Here is a 27,157-nt window from a genome sequence, read left to right as displayed (position 1 = left end):
AACACCCGGCCGTAATCATCATGCATTTTGTATTAGTAACCACTTCTAATGCGTTTAAATGCATCTTTATTTAAGACATTTACGTGATTTTTACTACTGACCAAAAATTTTTTTTTTATATATAGAACAGGGACCAAACGGGCAGGTAGCTCACCTGATGTTAAGTTATGCCGCCCATGGACACTCTTAATGCCAGAACCTTTTAAGAAGGATACGCTTTTTTCTTGACTTTCTTCAGTGGGCTTCTGCCCAGTGTTTCTACACTCAGTTGTGTTAACATAATTCACGTATTACAAAAAAAAAACCTTTAATACACAGCTCAGGTGCGAACCTAGGCCAACACTGTTCTAACAATTGTGGTGTTTATGTCTATTCAAAACACCTTGTTTGCTAATTATGTTTATTTGTTATGTATTTTACATTTTTTCAAAGCAAATAGTGATCAAATGTACGTTGTATACTTTCAAAATTTATGTGATGTGAATATATAATAGGTAGGGGTTTTGTTTAAACAACTGGAATGTATTCTGCCCTCCTAAGCACAAAAGTCGTATCTGTCGCACTTTTAGGTATTTACACGTTTTCACATATTTGGTAGGATGGCAACACTCCCGAAATGTTTACAAATTAACAGTGGCCTATATGTGCATTTTCTAACTCAAAAAACAAGTTTAATGTTGTCATATGTGCTATTTGCTACACTGTTGCTAAGGGTAAGTCATAACAAACAAATACTAAGCTTAAAAGTAGTTTTTTCCGAACTTCTAAGCAAGATCTTGTAGGAAATATTTTTGGTACATCAGACATTTATCTTTAGTAGTTTGCGTATTTCGGAACTCACTTAGGCCTTATGGCAATATTGAGTATTGCGCAAATAATTAATCTGTTTCGAAAATTCACTTTCAAAACTGGCATCCTACATCTAGATAAGAAATAGTTAACTACTGTAGCAAGTCATTTCACTTGGGATTTAATGCTAGTACGCTCCACACCATACGTCTAATTATTTCGAAATTACGAATGAATTTCACATAAATCCTGTTATTATCGTTGCTATACCATTACTATGAAACCGTGTTATAATCTATATATATATATATAATTCTCGTATCAGAATGTTGTTCCCGTACTCCTCCAAAACGGCTCGACCGATGCTTATGAATTTTTTTATGCATATTAGTCTGAGAATCGGCTCCTATCTATATTTCAAACCCCTAAGTGATAAGGGTTGTCCACCCCATAAATTTATTTTTTATTTCTTACAAAAAAAATATTGTTTTTATTTTTACAGCATACAAAAATACATACAACCCTTAATTGTCACTCCTCTACGATCAACCCCTATTTTTATTATAGAAGATAGGTTGTTTTTATTGAACTAAATAAATTGTTTCCTGGAAATAATATACATGGCAAAACGACATTTGCCGGGTCACCTAGGGTTATATTATAAAGGCTAGATCAGGCGTAGGAAATTAAACATTTATTACTTGATTAACAATCACTTTAATAATTATATTATTAGATTATTAATCACTGATTTTACAAAAACTATATCTTTGAATTTGCAGAATGCTAATGCGTATGTGCTACCACTATACTATCTTCCTTATTCCGACTCGAGCCTTCGAGTGGATGATCAACCGTGAACAAATGAGTCAAAAGGGCAAATATGGTACGTTCTTTATGACTTCTAAGATATTTCATTAAGTAATTAAATTCTATCTATTCTATACGAGCAGTGACTTCAGCGTGCGACACTCATCCCTGAGGACTTAGGTAACAATGGACTTTCTTTCTATAAGCGCATTTAGTATTCCAGCTTACAACCAACAAACCGGCTTGCCTAAGACCCAAATAGTTGATGTCTTGATTTAGACACCAGGCACAGAATTCTGTTCATCTACTTGCCTATTAGATTGTCAAATGATCATGAAACAAATACAGAAAGCTGAATCCCAGACCTAAAAAGGTTGTAGCGCTATCGCGAGATTTTTTAAATTAAATTAACGTATTTATAACAACAGCAATCTCCAATATAAATACAGGATAGAGGACGTAAATTGTAATATCCAAAACACAGTTCATTTATATTGACCTACGCAATTGTAATGGCCGGGTCATGGAGGCGGAGAGAATAATTCAACTTAATGTTCAACCCTGGCTGTTAAAGCTTAACCTATCCTCGAGACAATTTACTCTGATGGTAATACTTATATCGAGTTACAGACAGCCCTAGATGTTGCTAGGTACACTAAAGAATTTCAAACGCGGAGCGATTTTTGTTTAATAAGATATATAACACGGTTATAGTGAGTTGGCACATATCTCGGGAACAATTGGTTCGAACTGAACACATATTGTTTATCAGAAATGTTAAGTGGAGAAGCCTACTAAGCCCGTTTAAATGAACCTATGTTATACTCTTTATAGGTATTTATTGAATAAGGATATAATATGCTACGCTGTTAAAATAAATACAGCTTAGATGTATTTGTGCACATAAAAAGGAATAAAATACAATTGCAGTCTTCGAATTATTAATAGTAACCATTTAATATGTTATCACTGAATACATTATTACTGAATCCGTTCAATTGGATTTTTTTGTCACTACTATACGCTAGAATATTAACTCTCTTTAATATTCGTATAGACTAAATTAAATTATAATATTACTGTACCCGCTATCGCTTATGACAAAAACCTTAAGCTTAGAAATCCCATGAAGTCAGAGGGGAAGTGAAGCCTCGTTGATACCTCGAATTTCAGTAATTAAACGCTTCGTCTAATTGCGGCCTTCCAACCACTCCCTTACACTTCGTTACACTTTGATTCGAGACTCTACAAATAATTTCGGAATCTTTGTTCTAAATTTGAAATAATTATACTCAACTCTACAAAAATGCAGCCTACGCCCCATTCTTTCAATTGGTTTTAATATATTGCTATTTTTCCTTATTGTTGTGACCAAAAGCCAGTTATATATAAATTTTATCACGATTCATCACTAACCAATACAGTGGTAAAAGCCAAAAATTCTTCCGAATATTTCAAAGTGCAGGGCTGCACCCTCCTGTAGCTGTTTTATTGCTTTATATTAACTTTTCATGTAAGGCTAATGGATTAAAGTAGTCATGTAGTCTAGGCCTGGAGGGAATAGGAGCAAAAAGTTTCAATAAAATATCAGCTTGCATGCGGTTTGACTGACGTGGCTTCTAACTTTTAGAGAGATCTATTTTCGGACTGTCTGTTGAATCAAATGTTATGTTGAAGGTCCCGAATGAAATATTATACAGTTATATACGTATACGGTTAGTATAAGTTCACTTTTAAAATATTACAATTACATTTATAGAAATGCAAAAGTTTGCGTTATATTTAAAATACAGTGGCGCTACAACCTTTTTAGGTCTGGGCCTCAGATTTTTGTATCTGTTTCATGATCATTTGTTCATCTAATAGGCAATTAGGTGATCAGGCTTCTGTGCCTGATGCACGCCGCCGACTTTTTTTGGGTCTAAAGAGGATGTTTTCCTTCACCGTTCGAGGAATGTTAAATGCGCACATAAAAAAAAAATCATTGGTGCACAGCCGTGGGTCGAACTTTCGGGAACCTCAGGGACGAGAGTTGCACGCTGAACTAGGCCAACACTGCTCTGTGCGTGCGTGTGCGTTATATTTAGTCATGACTAAAAGATCAGCAAAGGTCAGGATTAATATAACGGACTCGTAAACTATGTATATTTTTCAAAGTCCTGTATTTAACGTTGTGCTTAGAATGCCTCATCGTGGCCATTCGGTGTTGATGGAGCAGGAGCAAATCTTCCCAAGAGCTAAAACATTAGTGTATATAACTTCTTTCATTAATGTAACCATACTATGAAACATGATTATTATAGAACTGTCGCAAAACCATTGCAAAAATGCATGTAATCTAAGCGGGCAATGCTGTGAACAGAATAATAAGTTCTAGAACTTTCTCTTAAAATGACCATTAGCCCAAAATGCGTAGTATACACTCAACCTTGATACATTTTCAAGTTTCAAGCAAGCGATTATTCCATTATCATACGATCTATATCATACAATATTCTCAACGGAATATTTTAAGTGAGTATGAGACCATTAAAACGAGCCTTCGGTATAAACATTTTGCGCTTTATCGATAATTCGAGCGGCTCTTGCGCAGTAAAAAGGTATTGATTTTTATCTGACAGTAGCTTGCTTTGAATTAAAAGGCTTTTATCTTTTCATTGTCGCTTGACGACTTATCAATTAAAAGGAATACCAATGAAATATGCTTGTAACCTTTTAAGCACAGAAAAACAGTTCTCTATTGGTGTATTATCTATTGGTATATTTTTGGGCTGCAGCTTAGATCGCCGTGGATACAAACGGCCTACGTTTCCACTGAAAAAAATAGAAAAGTCCAATCATAAGTTTGGTATTCCTGAATCCATCCCATGTGCGGTGCGTGTCTATCGAACGGAACGGGGAATTCCCCGTTGCTTGTTTTCGGTTGGTGTATTTTTTCGTGTGTCTTTACGGGGGACCTATAATAGCCCCACAAATTCACAATCCGCCCATGTTAGCACACTCTGAGAATTTTTAAGAGACCTTGAACGCGCTCTAAAACAGTTAAAAGAAACAAACTTCTGATTTAAGTGCCAAGCATATTTCTTCTTGTTAATTTATGCGAGCACCTTTCTTCGGCAAAGAATTTCGACCTTATAAGATGTATACCATATTAAGGCAGAACTAATTCATTGTTCTTTGTTCACGTTTTGTGTTATCGTGACTTAAATAATAGTGTCATTATTCTCCAAATTTTCAAAGCTTTTATGGTCTGAATTTAGCAATCCTTATTTAGCAACGTGTCTTTGCCATCAAGGGCAAAAACATTTTATTTTTTTCTAGATTACACTCTTAAAACTTAATGTAAGTAATCTCGATTTTGACACTTAACGATGTCGGGGTTTTTCTATATTATATGTACCACCAGACCAAGATGTCATAAGATTTTTTATAAGAGAATCTGCCGGATTTTTTGGACGATTTATTTGAATACTTAATAATAAGGTAACTCTGTTCTCACTAAGTATTCGGTTTTATATTCGTACCTCGACATTCGATGTTATGATAAACGTTTTGTGTATGGAAATAAACCAGGAGTCGATATTTGCATAAATTTAACTCACAGATTTAATCTTAAGGTACCTATGTACATAGATTATACGCAGGAACTGATTCTATAATCATTTCTGTTGTAAATGTATGAAACCAGAATAATTTTGTTTTGATTTTATCTTTACTTTGTATAAGCCTTTACAAAAGAATTCCACAGTCTAAATATACGTTTGTGATACGTAGGAACTAAATTTTTATTTTTTAATATAATAATAAATTTAATCTTTACCTTGGAAAACGGAAGGATCGCTTGTATGAACTGCGTCTCAATGTTTGCTTATGGTGTACATCGAATTTGTGTCAAACCAATTATCTTCCCCATTCATTATTTTTCTAAATAAGTGAAAAGAGGCGCAGTTCTAACCATCATTCAATTACCCAATCATCTCGGGTTGGACACATCTATTATCGACGTGTATTTTTGTGTTGATGATCAATAGGTCCAATAGAAAGGGTACTGTAATCAGATAAATAGATTTCTGGGTATTAAACGAAATGGTTTCAAATGGGTTAATTTATATAACATCGAATCTCGGTGGTTAGTGTAATATTTAAAGTAATCTAAAGCGATACAAAATGTCTCCATAATTTAATTATACGTGCTTTAAATGCGATAAATAATTAAATGTATCTGGCAACACATACACTGTAATTAATTTTCCGCTGATAAAGCTGTATGTTCCCAATGTTGCTAGTTACCACAACGTTGCACAATCTGTGCCAAATTTTCTTTGTCCTGTTGAATGTAACAAGTGCTTACATTGCAAATGAGAATTCAACAGAACAAGGCAAAAAACTCGGCATTAATTATCATTTTATTGCTTTTATAATGTTTAATAACATGTATTTAAAATGTTTTGCTACTTATAATTATCTAGTTAACCTGTTAATGGTAGTAATGAGATTAAACCCTGGTTTCCAATTACACAGAAATCAATTCCCAAGAATTAATCAGCAACTTATTTAGTGGTTAATGAAGTCTCTATGCTTATCTTCTTTTATGCGTAAGCGATATTTCTACATCGTTGCGTTAAGGAACAAACACTTCCGCGAATTCTTAAAAAATATAATCGCAATATTATATATTTAATCCAAATAATTATTATTATTCGAAACTGACATCGAATACATCGCTTAGTTAGTTAGCACAATAGTGTTTAGGTACAAACAGGGTCTAGGCTTAAATACCTACAGATAAAGGTTAGAATTTTATTATCTGTATAAATGTTTCCCATGAAGACAATTGAATAGCCATTCTTCTAAGGAATTTTAGTGGTGCGAGTCGTTTGTAAGAAATAAGATACTGGTATGTTACCATTGTTCTCCAGAAACCGAATTCTTGTGTCAGATTGCATTACCTTTGTCTTAAGTAGTACTTATAATGGGGAAAGTTTTATATTTGCTAGCCGATTTTGTATTTAGAACACGTTTTTATGTTCTTAAACATCGAGCGTCAATATTCTATTTGATACGATAAATGAGACTAAAACGTAAAGGAAAATACATTCGAATCAAAGCAATGGTTCTCTTTGTCTTTCAACCCTTCGATAAAAGTTTCTTATTTCAAGGTAAATCCTCGATTTAACTTCGCAATTTATTGCCAAAAGCTTTTAACTCGAAATCTCTATTTCTAAGATTTCTTACTGACAGTAATTAATTGCTTCATTTTATTTAATTAGAAGAACCGTAACTGGTTCGAAATTCAAACATAAATGCAGATTCAAATTTATATTTGTAAGCATAAACAATGTTACCTCGTCATAAAAAGCGCGACTTCTGAGGAAGTTGTGCGTTGAGACCAATAGATCTATCTGAATTCCAAGATTTTAAGCAAGTTTATATGGTTATGGAGTAGGTGAGAAAACCAGCAACGAAACCATAATTTTTTTCAAAATTTTATAATTATTGTAATATTTTTTTGCTATTTATGTATGGTTGATTTTATCAAATAAATTATTTAGGTCTAGTAGATTTATTGAATTATTTATACAATTTTACACACAATAGTTGTTTTTACACGATCAGCATTCTTGCAATGATAAATACTTGGCGACCTTAGTCCTGTAAACTGTCACGAATTACGACTAGAACTAACTCATTATTGATTCTAACATAAATAACGTTTTTCCATAAATTTACTACAGATTAAAGTTGAAATATAATAATTTTTTTTTGAACCTAGTGTAAATGGGCGCCCACAATACAGGAATGTCCTAGTATAAGGTCAAGCGTCTGTGTCTATTTAATTAATAAAGCTTTATTTTATAATTATTCATGCAAGTTATTCATTAAACATTTATTGATTTCAAAAATTTATTAAATTAATATTAAGGGATATTACAAGGATAATGTTTATATAAGGATTAACAAATGCAAATGCAAATTCTCTAGCTCAGTTTTTTATGCTTTATCACTATACAATTCCAGATTTTAAAGATAAAATTGGTCTCACGTTATAAATTAAAACAACCAATTTGTATTCAGCAATGCGTAATATGCAGGTTAACGAAAGTGAATAAAAATTCAGAAATGTTTAAAAAGCTTTATTTCGATTTTGAATAAAACAACTGGATCTTAAAATATTTGGGGTAGCAAACGAATTATAAACAATTTACTCGAATACATGTTCAAAAGTTCTACAATATTCTAATCTTAGACTAACACCAATTAATATACATAAATATCACAGTCAAAAATTTTACAACTAAAATACTAAAAAAATGGCAGTGATTACAAACAACCAGGATTTTTACCTCTTACTTGTAACTTGCGCTGAGTTCAGCAGACTTACCGTGAATAGCAATCTACACCACTGAATCAAGATTGCTATAACCACACAATGATCTCAAATTTAAGATGAATATGTAATATATAGGTATTAAAAAAATCTTTAAGAATTACGAAAGACAAAAACAATGTTAAAAATGGATTCGCTAACAAGTTAGTAACAATATAGTTCCCGGCAAATATGTTGGCAAGATTATGCCCGGAAGTTCTAAGAATTTTCGCTAAAAGTACATACACAAGTACTACTCTAATAGCCAGATTATTTGTAGAGAACTATATCTGTAGAATGTGGAATATGTGGAAAATGGAAATCTGGAAACTGGTTTTTCAGTTCAATAATTCCAAACAAACTCGCATACTGAATATTTGTAGGTATACGACAAAAAATATTCTTTTAATTACGTCATTTATACATTTACATATGCAGATATGTATATATTTAATATATTTATAACAGAAATTTTATTTGCAGCATTTTCCGAATGCACACTGTTGTTTGTATTTTAGGTTGACGGCGCGTTCCATAAATGTCAAGCCAAATTCAGGTCACCTAATTTTTTCCTAGAACCAGCGCTAGTTACTGTTTAATATTACTAATGATGACATTTGCGGCTGCTATCTTACGACCTTATTCATAAAAACGAACTGTTGTCTCTTTCTGTCAAATTGCGTTTACAGTGTGATGACAAAAGACAGACAAGTAATAACTTAAATCGCTGCAATTATACTGTCTTTTTTATGAACAAAGGCGTAATAGGATTTTTTACGTATTGTGAATTTAGACGAAGGAGACCGCAATTTCCCTTTATAACTAGTCTATACAGGATGACTAGAATTAGGAATTATTTATTATATATGATTCTCTACAAGCATCTACCGTTATGATTACTATAGTATGTATATCATGGGTATTCACTAACACCTCTAAAAGTTAATAAAGGATCTCTACTTCATTTCATAGTTGCGTAAATTATATTTCTAATTAATAGCTGTTGGGTCATATACGGCCATGACCTTTGAGAGGTGAACGACTGCTTTTAATTCTTAAACATAATTTGATAAAATGAATACAACAATTTTATGACATTGTAATGTACTTTTAAAGACAATAAGATGGATGAATTGTCTATGATCTACACAGTGTATCAGATACATAATTCGTATATATACAGAGAGGAAAAATGAAAAAAACAATAGAAACAAAACAATTGTTTGAAATGCGTGTGTCAAAGGATCTGCAAAAAATACCATAAAAATTGTTTTGTTACGAATAAATGATATTAATAACTAACGGATACATTATGGAAGAAATTAATAAGTAGACATTTTAAATAAGTTATTTTAAAGAAGAATTTTGTAAGTTTGTATAGTTCTAAAAATGTTAAGGCGATTCGTGTTCAGTTGTATAAGCTGATACAGTACCAAGGAATTTCATGGTCTGATTAAAATGTACACTTATAACTAATATCTACAAATTCAAAATGATATAAATTATTGCTTCGTTTCACCTAGTCTACGTCACAACGTTTAGGGTAATTTCAGTTGTCCTTTATTTTCTGGACTCTGTAAAGAATATATATAATTTCATTTAGGTTCATTATGAACACTGCAATAATGGATATTTACTTTATGTTCAACCATGTTTAACCTAACATTTGGAACACCTATGTTACCTATGTAAAAGTTCGTCATGAATGCCAATATTCCCTAGGAGCGTGACTGAACTGGTCCTGCGTTCGAACCTCGGTTATACACTGGATATTCCTATTCACCTCATGCGCATTTAATACTATAGCAAACGGAGACTTTAATCACAATTTGACAGCGCTTATCGGGGATAAAAATCTGATCAGGAAATAGATACAGCAATCAGGAGAATGCTACTGAATTATTCGTCATCGTCGATTTTAATAAATGCAAATAATTTCTTGGACAGAGATGAATGGTACAACAGAGACATCACAACATCATTGTTTACCTCATACGGGGGCGGCGGCAGTATATCACACAGATTTATTTGACAGCCCTGTTCAGAGCGGCCGGTCGAGTGCCTCTGTATGGGAATTTTGAAACTATTCTCTCGTCCGAGCCAATGCCACTGCGGGTAATCATACTCTAAATCATTCGGGCAAACTTTGCTTTTGTCCTGGCGGCTTCGGGAGCCCGATCTGTTTGTATCCTCTTCTTCCTTATTGAATTCCTTGTATTCTCTAAAGTCTCTATAGTTTGTGGAACGGCTGGATGAGCTGTGGCATGTGGAACATTCGTTAGAGTACTGAATACTTCCGTTGCACGAACGAACTATGCTATTGTGTGATCGTCTTTCTGGACAGTTGGCATCTCCACTGTCGTTACTGTCCTGGTGGAGATATTGAAACGTTTCAAATGTATTTAAAAAAAATATACTTTAATATAACAAATTTCATATAATAAATAATATAAATAGATATAAATGTCTAAACATTATAGAACCTTAGAATTCTGAGATACTTCCGCGATAGCTAGAAATAGTCTATAAAAGTCATATGCATTTAATGTGGTTTAAATATAATCACGTTTGTATCAAGCCATTAATATATATTTACGTACACGTATCCCTATCCGGACTAATTGTCTTTGTAATCAATACAGGAAGCGTAACTTAATACTTCATGGTATAACTATAAAGACCTTTCATAATATTATATTTAAGACACATTTCGGAGGACTAAATGTGTATATAGGCCAAAGGTTTACCCTAAACATAATGAATGTATGTACGAGTGAATCCGTAATTAGTATATACTTTATATCCACTTGAACTTAATTATTAGCTGTAGATCCGTTTTGTGAAATCACAGTCGAATAACATCACAAATCCTATGAGAAAATACTTGAGTTACACGCGGATGGGTCTTATCTAAGATCAACAAATGTATTCCCAAGCTTATCTTACAAACCTTGAAATTGAGTTCTGTGTAAATAGCACTCGAGGCGTAGGGCTCCGGGCGTTTAATTCTGTCCACACTCGATGTATCTAGTCCTTGAATAGAGTTCTGAGGCAGACAGTATTCCGGTTCCACGTTTAAGATGCTTGATTGGCCAGCTATAAGGGAATTGACGGTTAGACCTATATATATTACATAGTCGAAATATTCGACAGTCCTTGTAAACAGTATTAATTTAAAATATTTCAATACAACATTCGTTTCATTTGATTCCTACAAGTTTACAAAAGTGTGCTAATTCATATGAATTACAATCTAGCCCATACAATAATTATAAACTAAGGTAATGTTCATTAATAGTCGAGATATTCAAAATAATTGCGTATCTATTAGTAGTAGAAAAATAATCTGCCAAGCTACTAACTATATTCAAGATAATTTGTTGTCATTTGACATGATACACTACGTGAGACTAGCAAGTATTTTACTTTTGAATATAGAACGTCCAAAATCTTTTAATTTAAAAATCGAAAAGAAAAATTTACGGCTTCACAGAGTTACGACTTTCTAGTTCACGTATCTATGGTTTCTTTGAGTTCAATTAATAGCTGCGATTAAAACAGACAAATGGGATCATTTGCCTCATGTTTATTCATAAACATTTATCGACAATAACACGTTGAAGTATAAATAATGCTCAATGTTGATTAATACAATTTAATCTTACGTAAATATTTAATAAGATATATTAATCAAGACTTCTTTTTCATATTAATACACCATTTTATATGTATGTTTTATGCAGTGAACAGCAATAATTAGGAAAATGGCAATATATTAGCCATAGACATATTTACTACATGAGTTTTTTGAAAGTCCCTGAATTTTATACTTCGAAATTATTGTTCCGATTTATAATTTTCAATAATATTTTGGCACCAACGCAACGAGGGATGTTATATCTTTGTCATGTCTTAATCTGTCTGCGGTTATGTAACTTTTAAACGATTGGATTGTGGTGTTTGCTAGACATCTGACACGATCGAAATGATTCCTACAATTTCAGAAGAGTATCAATCAGGTCACCACTGCTCTTAGTAAGTTGTGACAGCAATCTTACATGCATGACGGATATTTACTTTATTTTCAAACATATGATATTTAACCTAACTTATAACACCCATACTATTACTGAGCTAGAAGGTTGCGCGTATAAAAAAAAAAGATTTATTAATAAAAACGAGTCACACATTCCGCCAATTTACCATGCATACATGCTATATTTATCTCTGTAATTGATTGACCAGTCCCATGAGCATAACCTTAATTTAGAAAAAAAACCCTAATGAAATACACATCTAAGACTTTATTTATAGATATCTTAATATATAATTAATGAACAAATAAGTCATGTAAAACAAAGCGTCATTATAACTCACATTGAAGCAGGCTCTGATGACAGCTGTTGACGTCAAGCGAGGGGTCAGGGAATACAGGACGATCTCTCAGCCAGATCGTGTCCTTATTCAATAAACACTGCTGTGCTGTTACTATCGGTTGGCCTGTGGGCAATGATTCAATGCTAATGCCATACATACAATAAATATGAACCCGCGGACGGAAACACACACACTTGCTTTGGAACAAGGTTAAGCGTGTGACTTCATGTAATAGACTTTTCTATGTGCGAATCTCTACACTTCGAGATAAAGATTGTAAGGAAACTGGCGTCTCAGACCCAAAAATAAAAAAGTCAGGTAAAGAAAGCCGATCATTACTCTAGAAAGAAAAATTATCATGGAACAGATAAGGATTTTCGGCATAGACTAAAGTTGTATTTTATATTAATTATGTAGGTATGTATCGTATATAATTATTTATATTATATAAAATAAATTCTACTATTATTTTGTCTTAAAACTAAAAATTATAAAATATTAGTATTGCAGACTAAAATTTGTTTCTATGGAAAATAATTTTCTTCTGACGTAAAAAATTTAAAAGGTCAATAAGCTCGATAATTTAAAACAAACTCAATCTCTTAATTATGTAAAATACGCTTAGTGACTTCCGTATTTACCTTAATTGTATTTAGTATCAACAATTTAAATAAAACTACTTTAACCGATACAAAACCAATAATTATTGTTGTTGTTTTGGTTATCTTCTTGCACTTTACCCTAAGTATTTTTTAAAGTATTTTCCTTACTATGGTAACCTGGAGGAGATAGCTTGTTAGCGATAAGGCCAGGCCACCCGGTACATCGCTGATTATTTGTCTTTAAAAAATTCGGCGTTTTCAATCAAGGTCATTGAAGAGGAGCGTTGATTTCGGGTTTATGCCAATTTTGAATTTAAAAAAGAAATGTCGTGTTTTTTATTGATAAAATGCTCTGTGCCTCAGATTTCCGAATCTGTTTCACTACTGACATATTACTTGACTATAAAATATTGAGCTTTGAAAATAGAACTTCAAACAATTATTTCGGTACTTGTGACTTATTAGATCATAGCTTTATTAAGTGCTCACTATCGCTGACCCAGGGAGCAATGACTCTATAATATGTCAGACAGTCAGTTGAAGTTTAGTTTACTCGAAGTTCAGAGTTAACTAACTGATTGAAATGTTATGCTAAGGTTGAGATCGTGACCTCAAATAACTTCAATTACAAACTATTTGTTAAACAAACATAAATATAAATAGCATTTAGATACTTTACGGATTAATTTACGATTCATTTAATATAATAAATTGGTATATTACACAACTAGATTTACTCGTTTTAGTATGCAAATCGATAAAGTTTTCTATGATTAAACAATGATTATACAGATTGAAAAATATTAGCTCGTAAATCATGGAACAGATCTTTATGATTAAAATAAATAAAGCTTAAGCTTAATAAAGGGGGAAATGGAGACGTGAAGTCAAATTTTAACCAAACATATTATTTATATGTACGAGATTAATACATATAAGTTACATTACAAATAATAATGTGATTCTTTATATGATTTTTATTCGCTTACCAGAAGCCTTCTTCCTTTGTATGCCATTTCGCCGTCTGATGTAGTAAATGCTGACAAGTCCGATAACAATCACTGAGAATAATGTTAGGCCGAGCGCCAGCAACCACGTTTCGTGAAATATGTGCGGAATCGAAGAATCGTGAGGTGGTTCGGTCCTAAAATAAATTTATTGCTTCATTCGGAGGATTACACAATTCTTTGAGACGCCAATGAAACAAGCATTTAACTTTTTATGGTTGCATGTCACCAATGTTATGATTATTCCTTAATAATTTCAGATGGATATAGGAGCTAATAGTTCAATAATAATTCAACTCTTCAACTTAGGTATTGAAAATTTGCTTGAATTAAATTAGAAATACAGTCAAAACCGTTTACGACGACATCGTTTAGAACAACATACCGGTTATATTGACCAAAATCAAAGGTCCCGGCTGAATTCTATTGTATTAGGTTAAATAACGTCATCGGTTTGTACGACCAAATAAAAGTAGTCCCTTCCATGTCGTTATAACAGATTTTGACTGTATTTTACGAATAATATTAAAACTTAACAGTGATCTTAACTAATGACCAATAATCATTGACGAAAAAGAGCAATATTAATATCACCATAAAGTTCATATAAAACTGCTTATATGATAAAAAGTGATTTAGGAAAAAAACAGATACAACAACAAAAAAATTTCAAGTACACATATCACAGATAAACTTTACTTACTGAACATAATGCCTCTGCGACTGTGTGGGCAACATATGTATCTGCGCGGGCGCACTAAACGGCCCGTGACCGCGTTTAGTGACAGCCGCCGCGCGCGCAATATACCGCCCTCCCGTACGTAACGAGCTCGCCGCAGCGGCCCGAGTTCGAGCGCCTAAAGACATTTGACCCACGACACGACCGTTTGTGCCTCCACCGACGCGTATTTCGATCTGGGGATATGTGATCTTTAGTAACCTTGAACCTTAGGTCATAGCTAAGATATTTTTGAGTTGTGAGATATTTAAAGATACCTTATAATAATAATGCTTAAATATCTACAAATATATGAACATGTTTATTTATATATTCACACTTTGTTCCCGAAGGGGTAGGCAGAGACCACAGATCTCCGTTTGCCCTATCAATTCTGACATTCTGACATACCACAAAATTTATCCACTTTATTTTTATTCTCACAAAGACACAAAAATAGTATCTAGTCGTTTGAACATTTTACACTACGAGTACAACTACTCCAAATGCGAAGAGGTTTCTCGGTGTTTTTTCATCTTAAAAAATAATTAATTAACATTAATTTTGTAAGCGCGAGTAACGACGACCATTTTGTAGTCTCATACAACTAAAATGTTCGTTTACTTATTAGCGTCAGACAAAAATTCAACGACACTAATGTTATGGATATAGATTTTATTGCTCAAGTATGCAATTAATTGCTTAATGCTGTACTTGGTTAATTTATGATATCAATAAAACTAATGACACGACCATTCATACAAAACCAGAGCAATTTTGTTTCTAGGACATAGATTATAGAACATATACGGGACTACGATACGCTCATAAAGGCCAGTCATCGCAGTCCACGGACACGTTGTCGAAAAATTGGCGGTCGCAGTAGTATACGTAGATCTCCCAGGGGACCTACCGGGAATCGATAACATAGTTGGTTAACCAAAAGTTTTACAGTAGATTTAAAACTTATGTTTGAAGTGCTGTAACGTTATTTTAATTCGACAGTCGGTAATCTTGAACACAAAACAATTATATATACAATGTTTGTAAATAAATGATGCGCCGCAAATAAGAATATTATCACATAACGCTGGTTCTCTGTATATAAAGAAAACAAACATATCGTGATAAACAGTAATCAACAATTTGCATAGTCATAAAAAAGCAATTATTAAAAAAAAGCTCACCATATAACCCGTCAGTTCTCCGTTCCACGTGTTCGCAGGTGGTGGTTCCCATCGTATCCATGCCGACGTGGCGTTTATGACCCCCGCTGTCACACTTAGGGGAGGGAACGATGGCACTAAAACAATTATTTACGCCCATTAATTTATTTAAAACCTTTTTGTTTTATAGACAATTAATCAAGATCTTCCTTATTGGTTGTTAATTGATATAAATTTAGTTTGTTACATAGACAAATCTACCCGCTCACCGTCTACAATCTAAAAATACTACTAAAGGACTGGCTTATGAACACACCCTACTCAGAGTTAGAGCTTCTTTTGAGACCTAGTATGTAGTTACAGACTTTAATCATTCACTCACTGACTCACACATTTGCACTCACACAGTCACTTATGCACTCAAGCGTGTTGATAACAGTTAAAAAATCAATAACAAAAATAAATAAAATAAAAGATGTAATTAAATTATATGTAAATATATTTTAAGGAATTTATAATTAAGTTTGTTATGAAAGAGCTGGAAACCCAGACGCAGGTATTTTATATCTAAAAGGGTTCCCAAATCTTACACATTGTAAAATAAATAAACACATATTTTATTTTATTTATTTATTAGAAAAAAAAGTTTTTTTCCAATGATGACACACTCGTTATTTATTGGTGATTGTAAGAAATAGGTGAGTAAGATAACAATATCATCTATATATAAAAATACTTAGGATTATTACACCCTCTTTATATATATTGTTTTATAAGTTTATAAGCATATCGCTTCTTTAATGAACTAAATTCATACTAAAATATTGTGTTGAAAGATTTGCAATTGGTCATGATCTAGATAGAAACTTACCATCTTCATTGGTGACACCTGTCATGGAGTTCGACGGCTTCCCCAATAGCATCTTGTAAAATGGCATCAAGAATACGTCATACTGCATATACGCCTTCAAGCCAGACAGTATGTAAGACGAGGACCCACTGTTGTCCACATGTAAAAGAGACCCATTCGAACACGTCTCCACTTGAGGAATAACATCTTCAGAACTATTCCGCCAGTTCATACTCGTTCCATTATACCAAATCTTCACCCCCTCTAAATACTCATTATAATCCGTTAACACCTAAAACAAGATAAGTTTGAGACTCGCGTTAATTATTGCAATACTTGAAGTAACGTAAACACTCACATCCCACACGACTTTAAGCGATGTCGACGACAAAGTTTCCACCCTCTTTAATACCAGAACATTCTGCTGCAAGTATTTCCGCGCTTGAACGAACTCGTACTCCGTCATACGGATTTTGTGTTCGTAATTTATCCCAAACTCATCATCGTTCTTTAAGCCTTTTCTTAACACGTTCAAATGAGCCTCTTGCATCACGCTCCCAGCCGAATTGACTGCGACGCAAATAACTCTGCCGCCGTGTTCAACGTTCACCCCATCCAAATACAGTAAACTCGAATTGCTCTTTGTACATTCCGGAAACAATAGATTGTCCTCGATTCCCTCCAAAATCCAGAACGTCGTAGGTGTCGGTAACCCTTTTGCCTCACAGGGAATTGACACAACGTCACCCTCCCATGCGGTTAAATTGGATGGTATCTGTGTGAAGTGCGGCAACGCTAAAACAGATGGCCGTATTAAAATAGCCCTTACAGATATCAGATATAGAGCAATAAAGCGGAGAATGCTTACAGTATACGGTTAGTGTTCCGCTGGCAGTGCTAGTTCCAGTGTGGCTATCGGCACGGCAGGAATAGATGCCCGCATCAGATGCGGACACCTGTTCTAACCGTAATAGCCCACGGATTATAGATGCGTGAGACGGCAAAACCCCATCTTCCTTAACCCATGTTATTTTTACGCTTGTATCGTAACTCTGAAATAACAAATGAAGATCTATGCTATTTAAGAACAAATCAATCGCCCTCCCGTAAGACAAATAAATATTTCCTTTGCTTACTGCAAAGGGAAAACGTTTAAGGAATTTACAGCGAGATATGTAATATAATGAACTTCATAAAGCATGCAATTATATAAAAGATTAATTTGTTGAATTTAATCAGATCAATGTAATTTGTAAACCAATTTCACAGATGTATTAAATGCAAATTAACAAAACCGATGAAGCATGAACGCAAATTTTATGTACCCAATAAAAGGGTGATTAACATTAATTCTATTTAAGCCAATTTCGGTTAGTTTCACACGTGGTATTTACCTGGCAATTAAATTCAACGTTTTGTCCAACTAACGCTGTGATGTTGGTGGGTTTTGTGACGAAGTGCGGTCGTCTTAGTACGATTAGTGCAGCTGCTCTTGACTGTCTTTCTCCAGCTATATTTGATGCCACACATCTGAACACTCCACTATCATTCGGTAATGTTTCTAATATTTTTAAACTTCCAGTCTCGGTTATTGTTACCCTAAAATTGTATACTGCATCAACTCCAATTATTGATAAACTAGAGCTTATTATGCAAGCTTATGTACAAATACTTATATAATTAAAGTGTCACACTCAATTTTATATCTACAGTGTACTGTTTTTCTATAATTCTCCGTATAAATAATCCAATAAATTTAATATAATACATGACATTATTGGAGCTGTAAGTAATGGTTTCCTGATTTGAAAGTAAATGTATCATTACTAAACCTTTCGTTTATCATCATTCATAACGTGTAGTAAAACGTTTTTGGAAGCCAATTAGGTCAGTGACGTTCGTTATAAGTAGAATATCATCATTGTAAATACTTTGCTATAGCGTATTCAGGGTAATGTATAATTAAATTAAAAAGGCGTCTGAAATCTCTATTCAAAAGAAAAAAGCCTAGAAAATGAATTATTTAAAATTGAATTGGAAATTTAAATTTTTACATGAAATTTTGTATACGAAATAGAATTTAGTGATATATGTTCACTAAACAAATACTATCATACATAATCTAGTTTGCACATACACAATATATATTAAGAAGTCATAAGTATTTTCCGTATTAAATATTAAATTCGAATACCTTCCATTAACTTCAACTTCATAACGTTGTCCATCCTTCATCCAGTGTACTGATGCATCGGGCACTCCTCTGGGTGGTACACATTCTAATATAGCAGGCTCTCCTGCCGCGACCTGAACATCTCTTGGCTCTGCTCTGAATTCATCACGTAACACTAAAATTTAAAAATCGAATTAAGCTAATGTTCGCCACAGAGTATATAAAATCAACCACTATCTAAAGGCTCAAAGGGGAATCATAGCAGTAACATTAAATATAGCAAGATTGACGCGCAAATTCCCAGAAGGCAATAAAAAAACTGTGCTATGAAAAATTTTACTTAACATAATATAAAATAAATTGAAGTTCATTACTGGACTGTTAAGACTGGAGACTATTGTGAGTATTAACTGCAGTGCTAGTGGACACAACCATTGTACACAGATAAAAATAATGCTACTGCGTGGTTGCACTGGACAGTGAGTAACCAAAAAAAGGATTGGAAGCAGTTTTTTATGGATGATGGATGTCACAAAATAATAAACGAGACATTCTCACGTTCGCTTCGCTTTGGTTTAGGCCACGATATCCATTTTTATATAGATCAGCAAGTCTCATGGTATAATGTAGGTTCTGGCGATTAAGTTAATTAAGTATCAAATGGTTATTTTTTTTACACATCATAAACCATACGAAATCATAAATGTTAATTGGTTTTGTAAGAGAGCAATTTTTATACGAAGAAAATATTTTTGCGGTTTTTGAAAAAAATACTTACTGGCAACATTTAAAGTGGCATTTTGACTGACGGCCTCTCCGGCAATGTTTCGTGCTACACACCAATAAACACCTTCGTCGCTTTCCTTCTTCCCTCGATTAACCCTAGTTAAATAACAGAATTAATTTAATCTAAAATATTAATTGTCAGTGATATTAATGTCAGAGTCAGTTAAGAAAAGATTATTTAGTAAATACTTTTAGGAAATTATCCTATCGTCTTGTTATGGGTTTTAAGTCAATTAGGTCCATTTTTGAGACGAACAAATGGATTTTCATTTTTACAACACAAAACACATCTGAACAATGTATTCAGTTGCGTTTGCGATTAATCATGAAGGGCTTAAAATTGTTTTACAAAAATATTGATATATTTTTACGCCAGCTGTACGATCTGTCTTCTATTTGACAATTAGTTAAAAATTTATTGGGTTATAAATATAAAAAAAAACTTTTAAATTCCTTTATCTATAGCCACGTCAAAACCAATCAATATCTTAGAACAAAAAAGGCAGAATTTAATGCGACTGAATCAGTTTTTCTTATCACCACAATGACCGGCTGATAAAAATGTTATAAATGTGGCCTATATTTGGAGATATTATGCCTTTTTTCGTTATGCAAGTAGGTGATTAGCTTTCTATTTCAATCTTTCTTCTGTCCGACAAAATAGTTGTTTCGAAAATCTACTCCAAGATCTTCGGGAAAGACGAAGAAAGTGATAGCGTAAACCGAGAATGTAGAACCTTAACCTATAAATAACGGCTACATTTTTGGCCGCCTTTTTAATAACTAAAATATTTTTAGACGAATAGTATTCAAAAAACTTACCTAAGAAATAACAACCCATCCTCTAACATGACCCTGTGTCCATCGTCAGCTGGCGGCAATGGAAACCCATCCTTGAACCAGTGCACGGCTGGTTTTGGCCGACCTTCAACCACACATCTTAGAGTAGCCGGTTCGCTCCGGCCTGATACTGTGTTGGATGGGTGCTCTTTGATCCGTGGTGCTCGATTTTGTGCTTTAACAAGAAACATTTATACTCATTAACATGTAGATTAATCAATATATTGTAATCTTAATATTTGTATACTGTATCTGTTTTGTTATCTTTTTTTTTCGAATTTACAAATAGAGACAGAAGACAAATACGTAATTCTGTACCTAACAACGTCGTCGACTTTTTGGGTGTAAGGCATTGCAGTTTCCTGATGTTTTCTTTTTACCGTACAAGCCAGTGTCAAATTAGACAATTGACAAAGCTTCGGTTTTACGACGTCAGGGATGACAGTCATATGCTTAAGTCATAAGGCCAACCATGCAAATCTATTAGTGTAATTACAAAAAAGTGTTATTTTATACAAATAAAGTTATAGGGCTTAAATGTAAAAAAATACTTTATGGTAATTATATTAATAAAAAGTATTATAGCTTATGTCAATTGTTTTTCGACTCAACCGCACAAATTTCAAACTATACAATATCACAGATGCTTAACTAAACATTTTTTACATATTTTAATTTGTAAGCCACTCATCGAATGATTAAGTCGGCTACGTAACTGAACTTAAAATAAGATATTTTTTAAATTAATCCCCGGCGGTCAACCGCACTAGCTGTCATTTATTCAAACTTGTCATGTCACGATAAACCGTACAATATACATTATCTACGACGTTTGTCCGCATTGTCTGTAGGGGCAATGATCGATGTAAATAATTGATATTTTTTATGAAAAGTCACTTTAATCTTAGAGATCTATTGATTATAATAAAAATGCACGTCAAGACACAGCTATGTTCGCCGTAGCCTATGATGTTGAGACTTAGGAACTATGACTCATGTATGTCGACATGCAATATATTGTGTACGGGAGTTAGGTAAGTCTCGTTTCTGAATCTTACCATAGAAGCGGCTTGAAAATATAAAAGTATTAACCATTTTATATTTTACAGAAAGTAATTTCTTTCGATTTTTAATTTCATATCACCTCTTAATATATTTCAAATATCCAGATTGATTGATTATACGCATATTTTTAATATAAGAAAATGTGTAAGCATAATCAATACATCATCTTACTAATAAAAAAACTCAGTTGACATGATCTTTACGGTTCAATTGTTTTATTTTAATTCTTCTCTAAACAAGAACAGAGTGTCTTCCCCTTATAGAGACTGTAAGTAGTATTATTGGACACTTCCTTATGTGTTAAATATTTTTATTAATGAATTAGGTTACTTAAATTTCTCATTAGTCTTACATTAGACTAGATCGTAATGTTTAATGTCTCAGTGCAGAGATATTTTAATTTTTAAATCCCTCTATCGATGCCAATCTCGTTATTTATTTAACCACCATTTGTTAACCACCAACGCCAGGTGTTAAGTATTACATGAGCGAGCATTACATTATTTTCTTTGGAATATGAGCACATATTTCACTATAAAATTTATACGTAATATAACAGAGAGAGATTTATATACATCTTTCGATATTGTATAGCGTCGAAAACGTGAAATCCTTACCATAGAGATCGCAATTTAACGCCTTATATTTTGATAGGTATAGCCGTTTGTCTCATAGCCGGTCACTTCTGTTCCCTAGCAGAGATCCAACTTTTTCAATTTAGCATTCACCGTCACTACCATACAATTGGAAAATGCTCAGCCTGTAGCCGAATATTGCGTTGAAGTTCTGTATTATACTTTTATATGTTTGTATTTTTACGTCTTGGTCAAGGAGAAACTGCTTAAGAGCGCGCCTAGCAAAATTCATAATTTGATTCGATCAAAAATTAAGTAAACGAAAGTTGTTTATTTAAATAACTCGTAAAATATAAATATTTATAAAATGGTCGGTAACAGCTCTAGGCCAAACAAATTTTGTGTAATTCACTTATTTTTTGGAACCAAAATGCTCGCTATAATTCAATAGAAACAAAATTTAAAAATTAGAGGTGGTTTCGTCATTTTTTTGTATCGAGGAATTTATTTATTGTGTTTTCATTCAACCATTGCAATTATAGTGAAGGATCAATACAAATTTATTGTTTTCAATTCAAGCATCACATACATGGATAAAATCAAATCTACGCTGTGCGATTGTGTAAAGAAGAATTATTATTATTATTACGATAATAATTTGATATTAGATTCTAAATTAAATCGAAATTAGTAATTACAGTAAAAAATTGTTATAACGACATCGAAGGGACTACAAATACTTGGTTGTAAAAACCGATAGTCGCAACAGCCGATGACGTTGTTATTAAGTACCTAATACAATAAAAGCCTTTTATACAAAAAAGGGACCTTTGCTTTTGTCAATATGTTGTCCAAAACGATGACGTCATAAACGGTTTTGACTGTATTAACAAAATTGGTGACCAGAATTAAATTGACGAACTCCAATTATTTAAATTAGATTCCTATTTTAATAATCCTGCAAAATTAACGTACATACAATGTTCGTAACAAAAAGTGGCTCAACACAAAAAGTAGTTATCTGTTGCTCTCCACCAGTGAACTAATTAAACCGAAGTAAAAAACTCCTTTGTTTCGTTAACATCGCTTTTACCGAACATTTCGTTAATTGGCCTCAAGCTACTTTTAATTATTCAATGAACAAGTACCACCCATAGAGCAATTATTATATTGACAGGTTGTTTATTACGAAGTGTTGCCTGAGTGAAAAATAAACCTTTAGGACAGAACATTTACAATAAGATACTACATGTATAATCTGTATCTATGCTTGGTCTATGACAAATTGAATGGAGTTCAATAGTCCTAAAGTACAAAAATTGTTTTATAATATTCAGGTTATTATTTAATATTATTGTCATTGGTTTATATTTCGAGTAAATTTAAATAAAACTTCTTTAACAAATTTATTACACTGACAATTATTATCACACACTTTTTACACGTAGCCTTTGACTAAGATCTTAGATACGAAAATTTATTAAAGGTTTAAACGTAGTCTAACAAACGAATTCATCTTCCCATTCATAATATTACTCCGATAATATTATCTTAACAATAGAATTATTTCTGGTTACGCGTGGGCGAGCCTCATATATTGGTTAGAACCTTTTTATTAACAAAAATTTACGTCAAATGCTTTTTTATTTCGGTATTTATAACCAACTCTACTTATTTATATGCTATACAAAGAGTGATTATTTATTTAGATCTGTATTTTGTTACCCTTTTTCATATCAAAGGAACACCAGACATTCATAATATTTTGTATTGTTAAGTTATTAACTAGAATATTGTGCAGATAACACAATTTATTCTTCTATTTAGAAATTGTTATTTGTACTAAGCAACACAAATTCTAAATACGAATATTTATTATTGGATTAATTGCCACCACTCCATAAACAAACGTTTTACGTGCAGACCTTTATACCAGCTATAATCTGTTAATATAGAAACAGCAAATTCTCCACAGATCTCTATAGATGCAAATTCTATATATGAATTTCGTCCACAAGTACGGCGGTATAAATGAACAAAATAAAGCTATTTTTACGTGAACATCGAAACAGCATCTATAATCGTTTAATAAAGAACCACCAACTTCTCCACAGATCTCCATAGATGCAAATTCTATATATGCATTTGTCCACAATTACGGAGGTGTAAATGAACAAAATAAAGCGATTTTTACGTAAAAATCGATACACCAGCTATAATCGTTTAATAAAGAAACAGCAAATTCTCCACAGATCTCTATAGATGAAAATTCTATATATGAATTTCGTCCACAAGTACGGCGGTATAAATGAACAAAATGAAGCTATTTTTACGTGAACATCGAAACAGCATCTATAATCGTTTAATAAAGAACCACCAACTTCTCCACAGATCTCCATAGATGCAAATTCTATATATGAATTTGTCCACAATTACGGAGGTGTAAATGAACAAAGTAAAGGAATTTTTACGTGAACATCGATACACCAGCTATAATCGTTTAATAAAGAACCACCAACTTCTCCACAGATTTCTATAGATGCAAATTCTATCTATGCATATCGTCCACAGATACAGCGGTATAAACTATAAAAATATGACTTACGGAAAAAAGCATTGTAAGAATAAACCGTAAATAAACTATAACTACTACATTGATTTCCATTAAAAAATTAATTCGTAATGGTTCATAGATTTCTTTTCACTAGATTCAGGGTTGACTATAAATATGACCAATTAATATGCGTTTGAGCATCGATGAGACAGCCATTGAGAATGTAATTCGATACATGTATGTCACGTTTGGAATTAAAATCCAGTTCTATTGCTCCTTTGGTACACGACATCAATACTGAGATTACAATAACGGCAGGATGTTATATTATGGCGGAATACATATGGGATTATTTAAATGAATGTTGACATAATTCTTTTATCTATGATATTTGTGTGTTCTCTATGACATGCGATGTTATGAAGAATGGCAATAAAAACTTTTTTTTAAAGTTTAGAAGCATGAATTTATGACAAATATTCCATTTTTTTACGTATTTACAGTGTGACGATATTATTATTTTAGTATACATAGAAAAAATATTATGAATACTTATCAGTAAGTCAGTAAAGAATAGTTTCTTAAATTAAAAAAAAAAATAATTTATTCTAATAAACTCTTAATATTTCTTATATCTTGGTTTATATACGAATATAAGAGAAAGTTGAAGAGAAATGCTTAGATATAATTATAGATGGGAAAATAATATTATTTAAATTCTTCACGAATTTAAAATACAAAACTGTCCCCTGTCAGTCTTGTCTAGCGCTATTTATCAAAAGCGTATTTGAAATATACGTTAAGAGAGACTACCCTGTATATAAGGTCCTTCTTTACCATCTTGAAAATATAATCTAACAACGATATGCAAGAATTATTTTTTACGCCTCATAACTTCTAATTCTAAAACGAAATCATTTAAAAGTTTGTTTTGAAAGCGAAATGGAGGCAGACAACAGGTAAGAATTTATATTTATATAAATGATGCCTGAGGTTGTTGGTTCGATTCTGGTTGTGCACTTATGGACACTCGCTCTGACGCTGAAGGAAAACATCGTGGGATCACCAGCGCCGGATGAAATCAAAAATGATTTAAAAAACGCATTCACACATTCTGAGGTCAAAGGGTTGTAGTGTCACTGGATTATTTTCTATTAATATTAACCAAAGCCTCTTTTGCCTTTAATTTTTGTATTTTTAAATCGTGGGGCGTTACATGACGGACATTTGTCAAACATTGAGATACCAATATTGCGCAATGTGAATGTTATCATATCGCTCGCCAAGCCCTTAAGGCACTGTCCTTTATATCAAACACAGCAACATATATGAACAAAAATAGTATATTGTATTTGCTTAATGCTTTTAAGGGTAATGGTAAAATAATAAAGATATTACACGAATGTGAAAGATTATAGGTTCGATGGCTGTTTGATTAATAATCTAATCGGTTTTGTGCAATGTTATAATATGAATTGGGGGAGAAAATATATTTAAAAAAAATAAACAGAAATAATCCTCCGTTAGTCCAGACAAAGGCATATAATATAATTTACCTATTAGTAGATTTTCACAACAACAACAAGAACTCATACAACTCGTTTATTGTATTTAAAATTTATGTTAGTAATAAATTTAAATTCCAGATCTTTTTTTAAAAAAAGATGTGTACTTAACAAAATGTGTCGTGCAACACGAGATAATTTTTTATTATATTTAAATATGCCAACTTTACCATGAACTAAATAAATATAAAAAAAATATTTTTACCAGTTGTCGCTCAAAAAGAAAAGAGCGTGTTGTTATTTTGCGCCTTAATATGGGGGATGGGTTAAAAATTAGGGTATCCATTGGCATGTTAAATTTTACAAAAGATTTATTTTCTATTGCTATTTGTATGGATTCATTATTTTTTATATAAAATTTTACTAAGAATATAAATCCTAATAATTTTAGTCATATCGGTCGATTAAACTGTATATATTCATAAAAATATTTACCATTAGTTCCATCCAAACTCATCAGCAACAAATGCACAAAAACAAGATAAACAAATTGACTCTTTCCATTTACGACATTATCACAATTCCCACCGAAATCCACCATACTGCCACAGATAAATCACTATTCACACCATGGAGTTCCTATTTGACAATTTACATTTTTACACAACACTATACTGGCAGCATAAAAAAACGTTCCATTTATTGCACTGTCAAAACTTTTTCCCGCGCAATCATAGCGTGCGTTCGAATTTCGAACACAACCAAGCCGCGCCGAGTCGTGTCTCGTACTATCGCCTCCCTCCCACATCTGTTTAGTTGTTTACTCTTAATGGGGGGAATCGACGGCGCCGTATCGTTGATCTTACGTGATATTACAACTGGCGTTTGACCTAATGTAAATAAACATTCAGCCCTGTGAACTTGCGATGATATGGTATTTAATCCCTTAATTGTTGCGTGTTTTCGGAGAGTA

General features: G+C 32.7%; 1 protein-coding gene across 1 annotated transcript; it reads right to left on the bottom strand.

Annotated features, from left to right (window-relative positions):
* Window positions 1-7,733: 7,733 nt before the first annotated feature.
* LOC123714447 (protein sax-3-like) lies at window positions 7,734-26,957 on the bottom strand. Its single transcript, XM_045668687.1, has 15 exons — window positions 26,680-26,957; window positions 20,468-20,660; window positions 19,638-19,741; window positions 18,881-19,034; window positions 18,081-18,285; window positions 17,555-17,738; window positions 17,045-17,481; window positions 16,708-16,978; window positions 15,858-15,973; window positions 14,656-14,867; window positions 13,935-14,089; window positions 12,344-12,466; window positions 10,917-11,062; window positions 9,956-10,336; window positions 7,734-9,540 (listed from the first exon to the last, which is right to left on the bottom strand). Exons 1-15 carry the CDS (start codon window positions 26,783-26,785, stop codon window positions 9,505-9,507), a joined length of 2,823 nt encoding a protein of 940 aa, XP_045524643.1. The 5' UTR covers window positions 26,786-26,957; the 3' UTR covers window positions 7,734-9,504.
* Window positions 26,958-27,157: the final 200 nt, after the last annotated feature.

This window comes from Pieris brassicae, chromosome 9 (genome assembly GCF_905147105.1).
Source record: "Pieris brassicae chromosome 9, ilPieBrab1.1, whole genome shotgun sequence".
In the NCBI taxonomy this organism is placed as follows: domain Eukaryota; kingdom Metazoa; phylum Arthropoda; class Insecta; order Lepidoptera; family Pieridae; genus Pieris; species Pieris brassicae.
Note: the sequence above shows the minus strand (reverse complement) of the source record. Positions and strands in the feature narration are given on the sequence as shown.

What these genes read in the sequence shown, in the direction of transcription:
- LOC123714447 (XM_045668687.1), bottom strand. Translation starts at nt 26,785, where the DNA reads ATGGTGGATTTCGGTGGGAATTGTGATAATGTCGTAAATGGAAAGAGT. An exon ending in GATGGGTTGTTATTTCTTAG is followed by an intron (nt 19,742 to 20,467) that starts GTAAGTTTTTTG and finishes TTATTTAACTAG; the next exon opens with GGTTAATCGAGGGAAGAAGG. An exon ending in ACAAAGGAAGAAGGCTTCTG is followed by an intron (nt 12,467 to 13,934) that starts GTAAGCGAATAA and finishes CATTGCCCACAG; the next exon opens with GCCAACCGATAGTAACAGCA.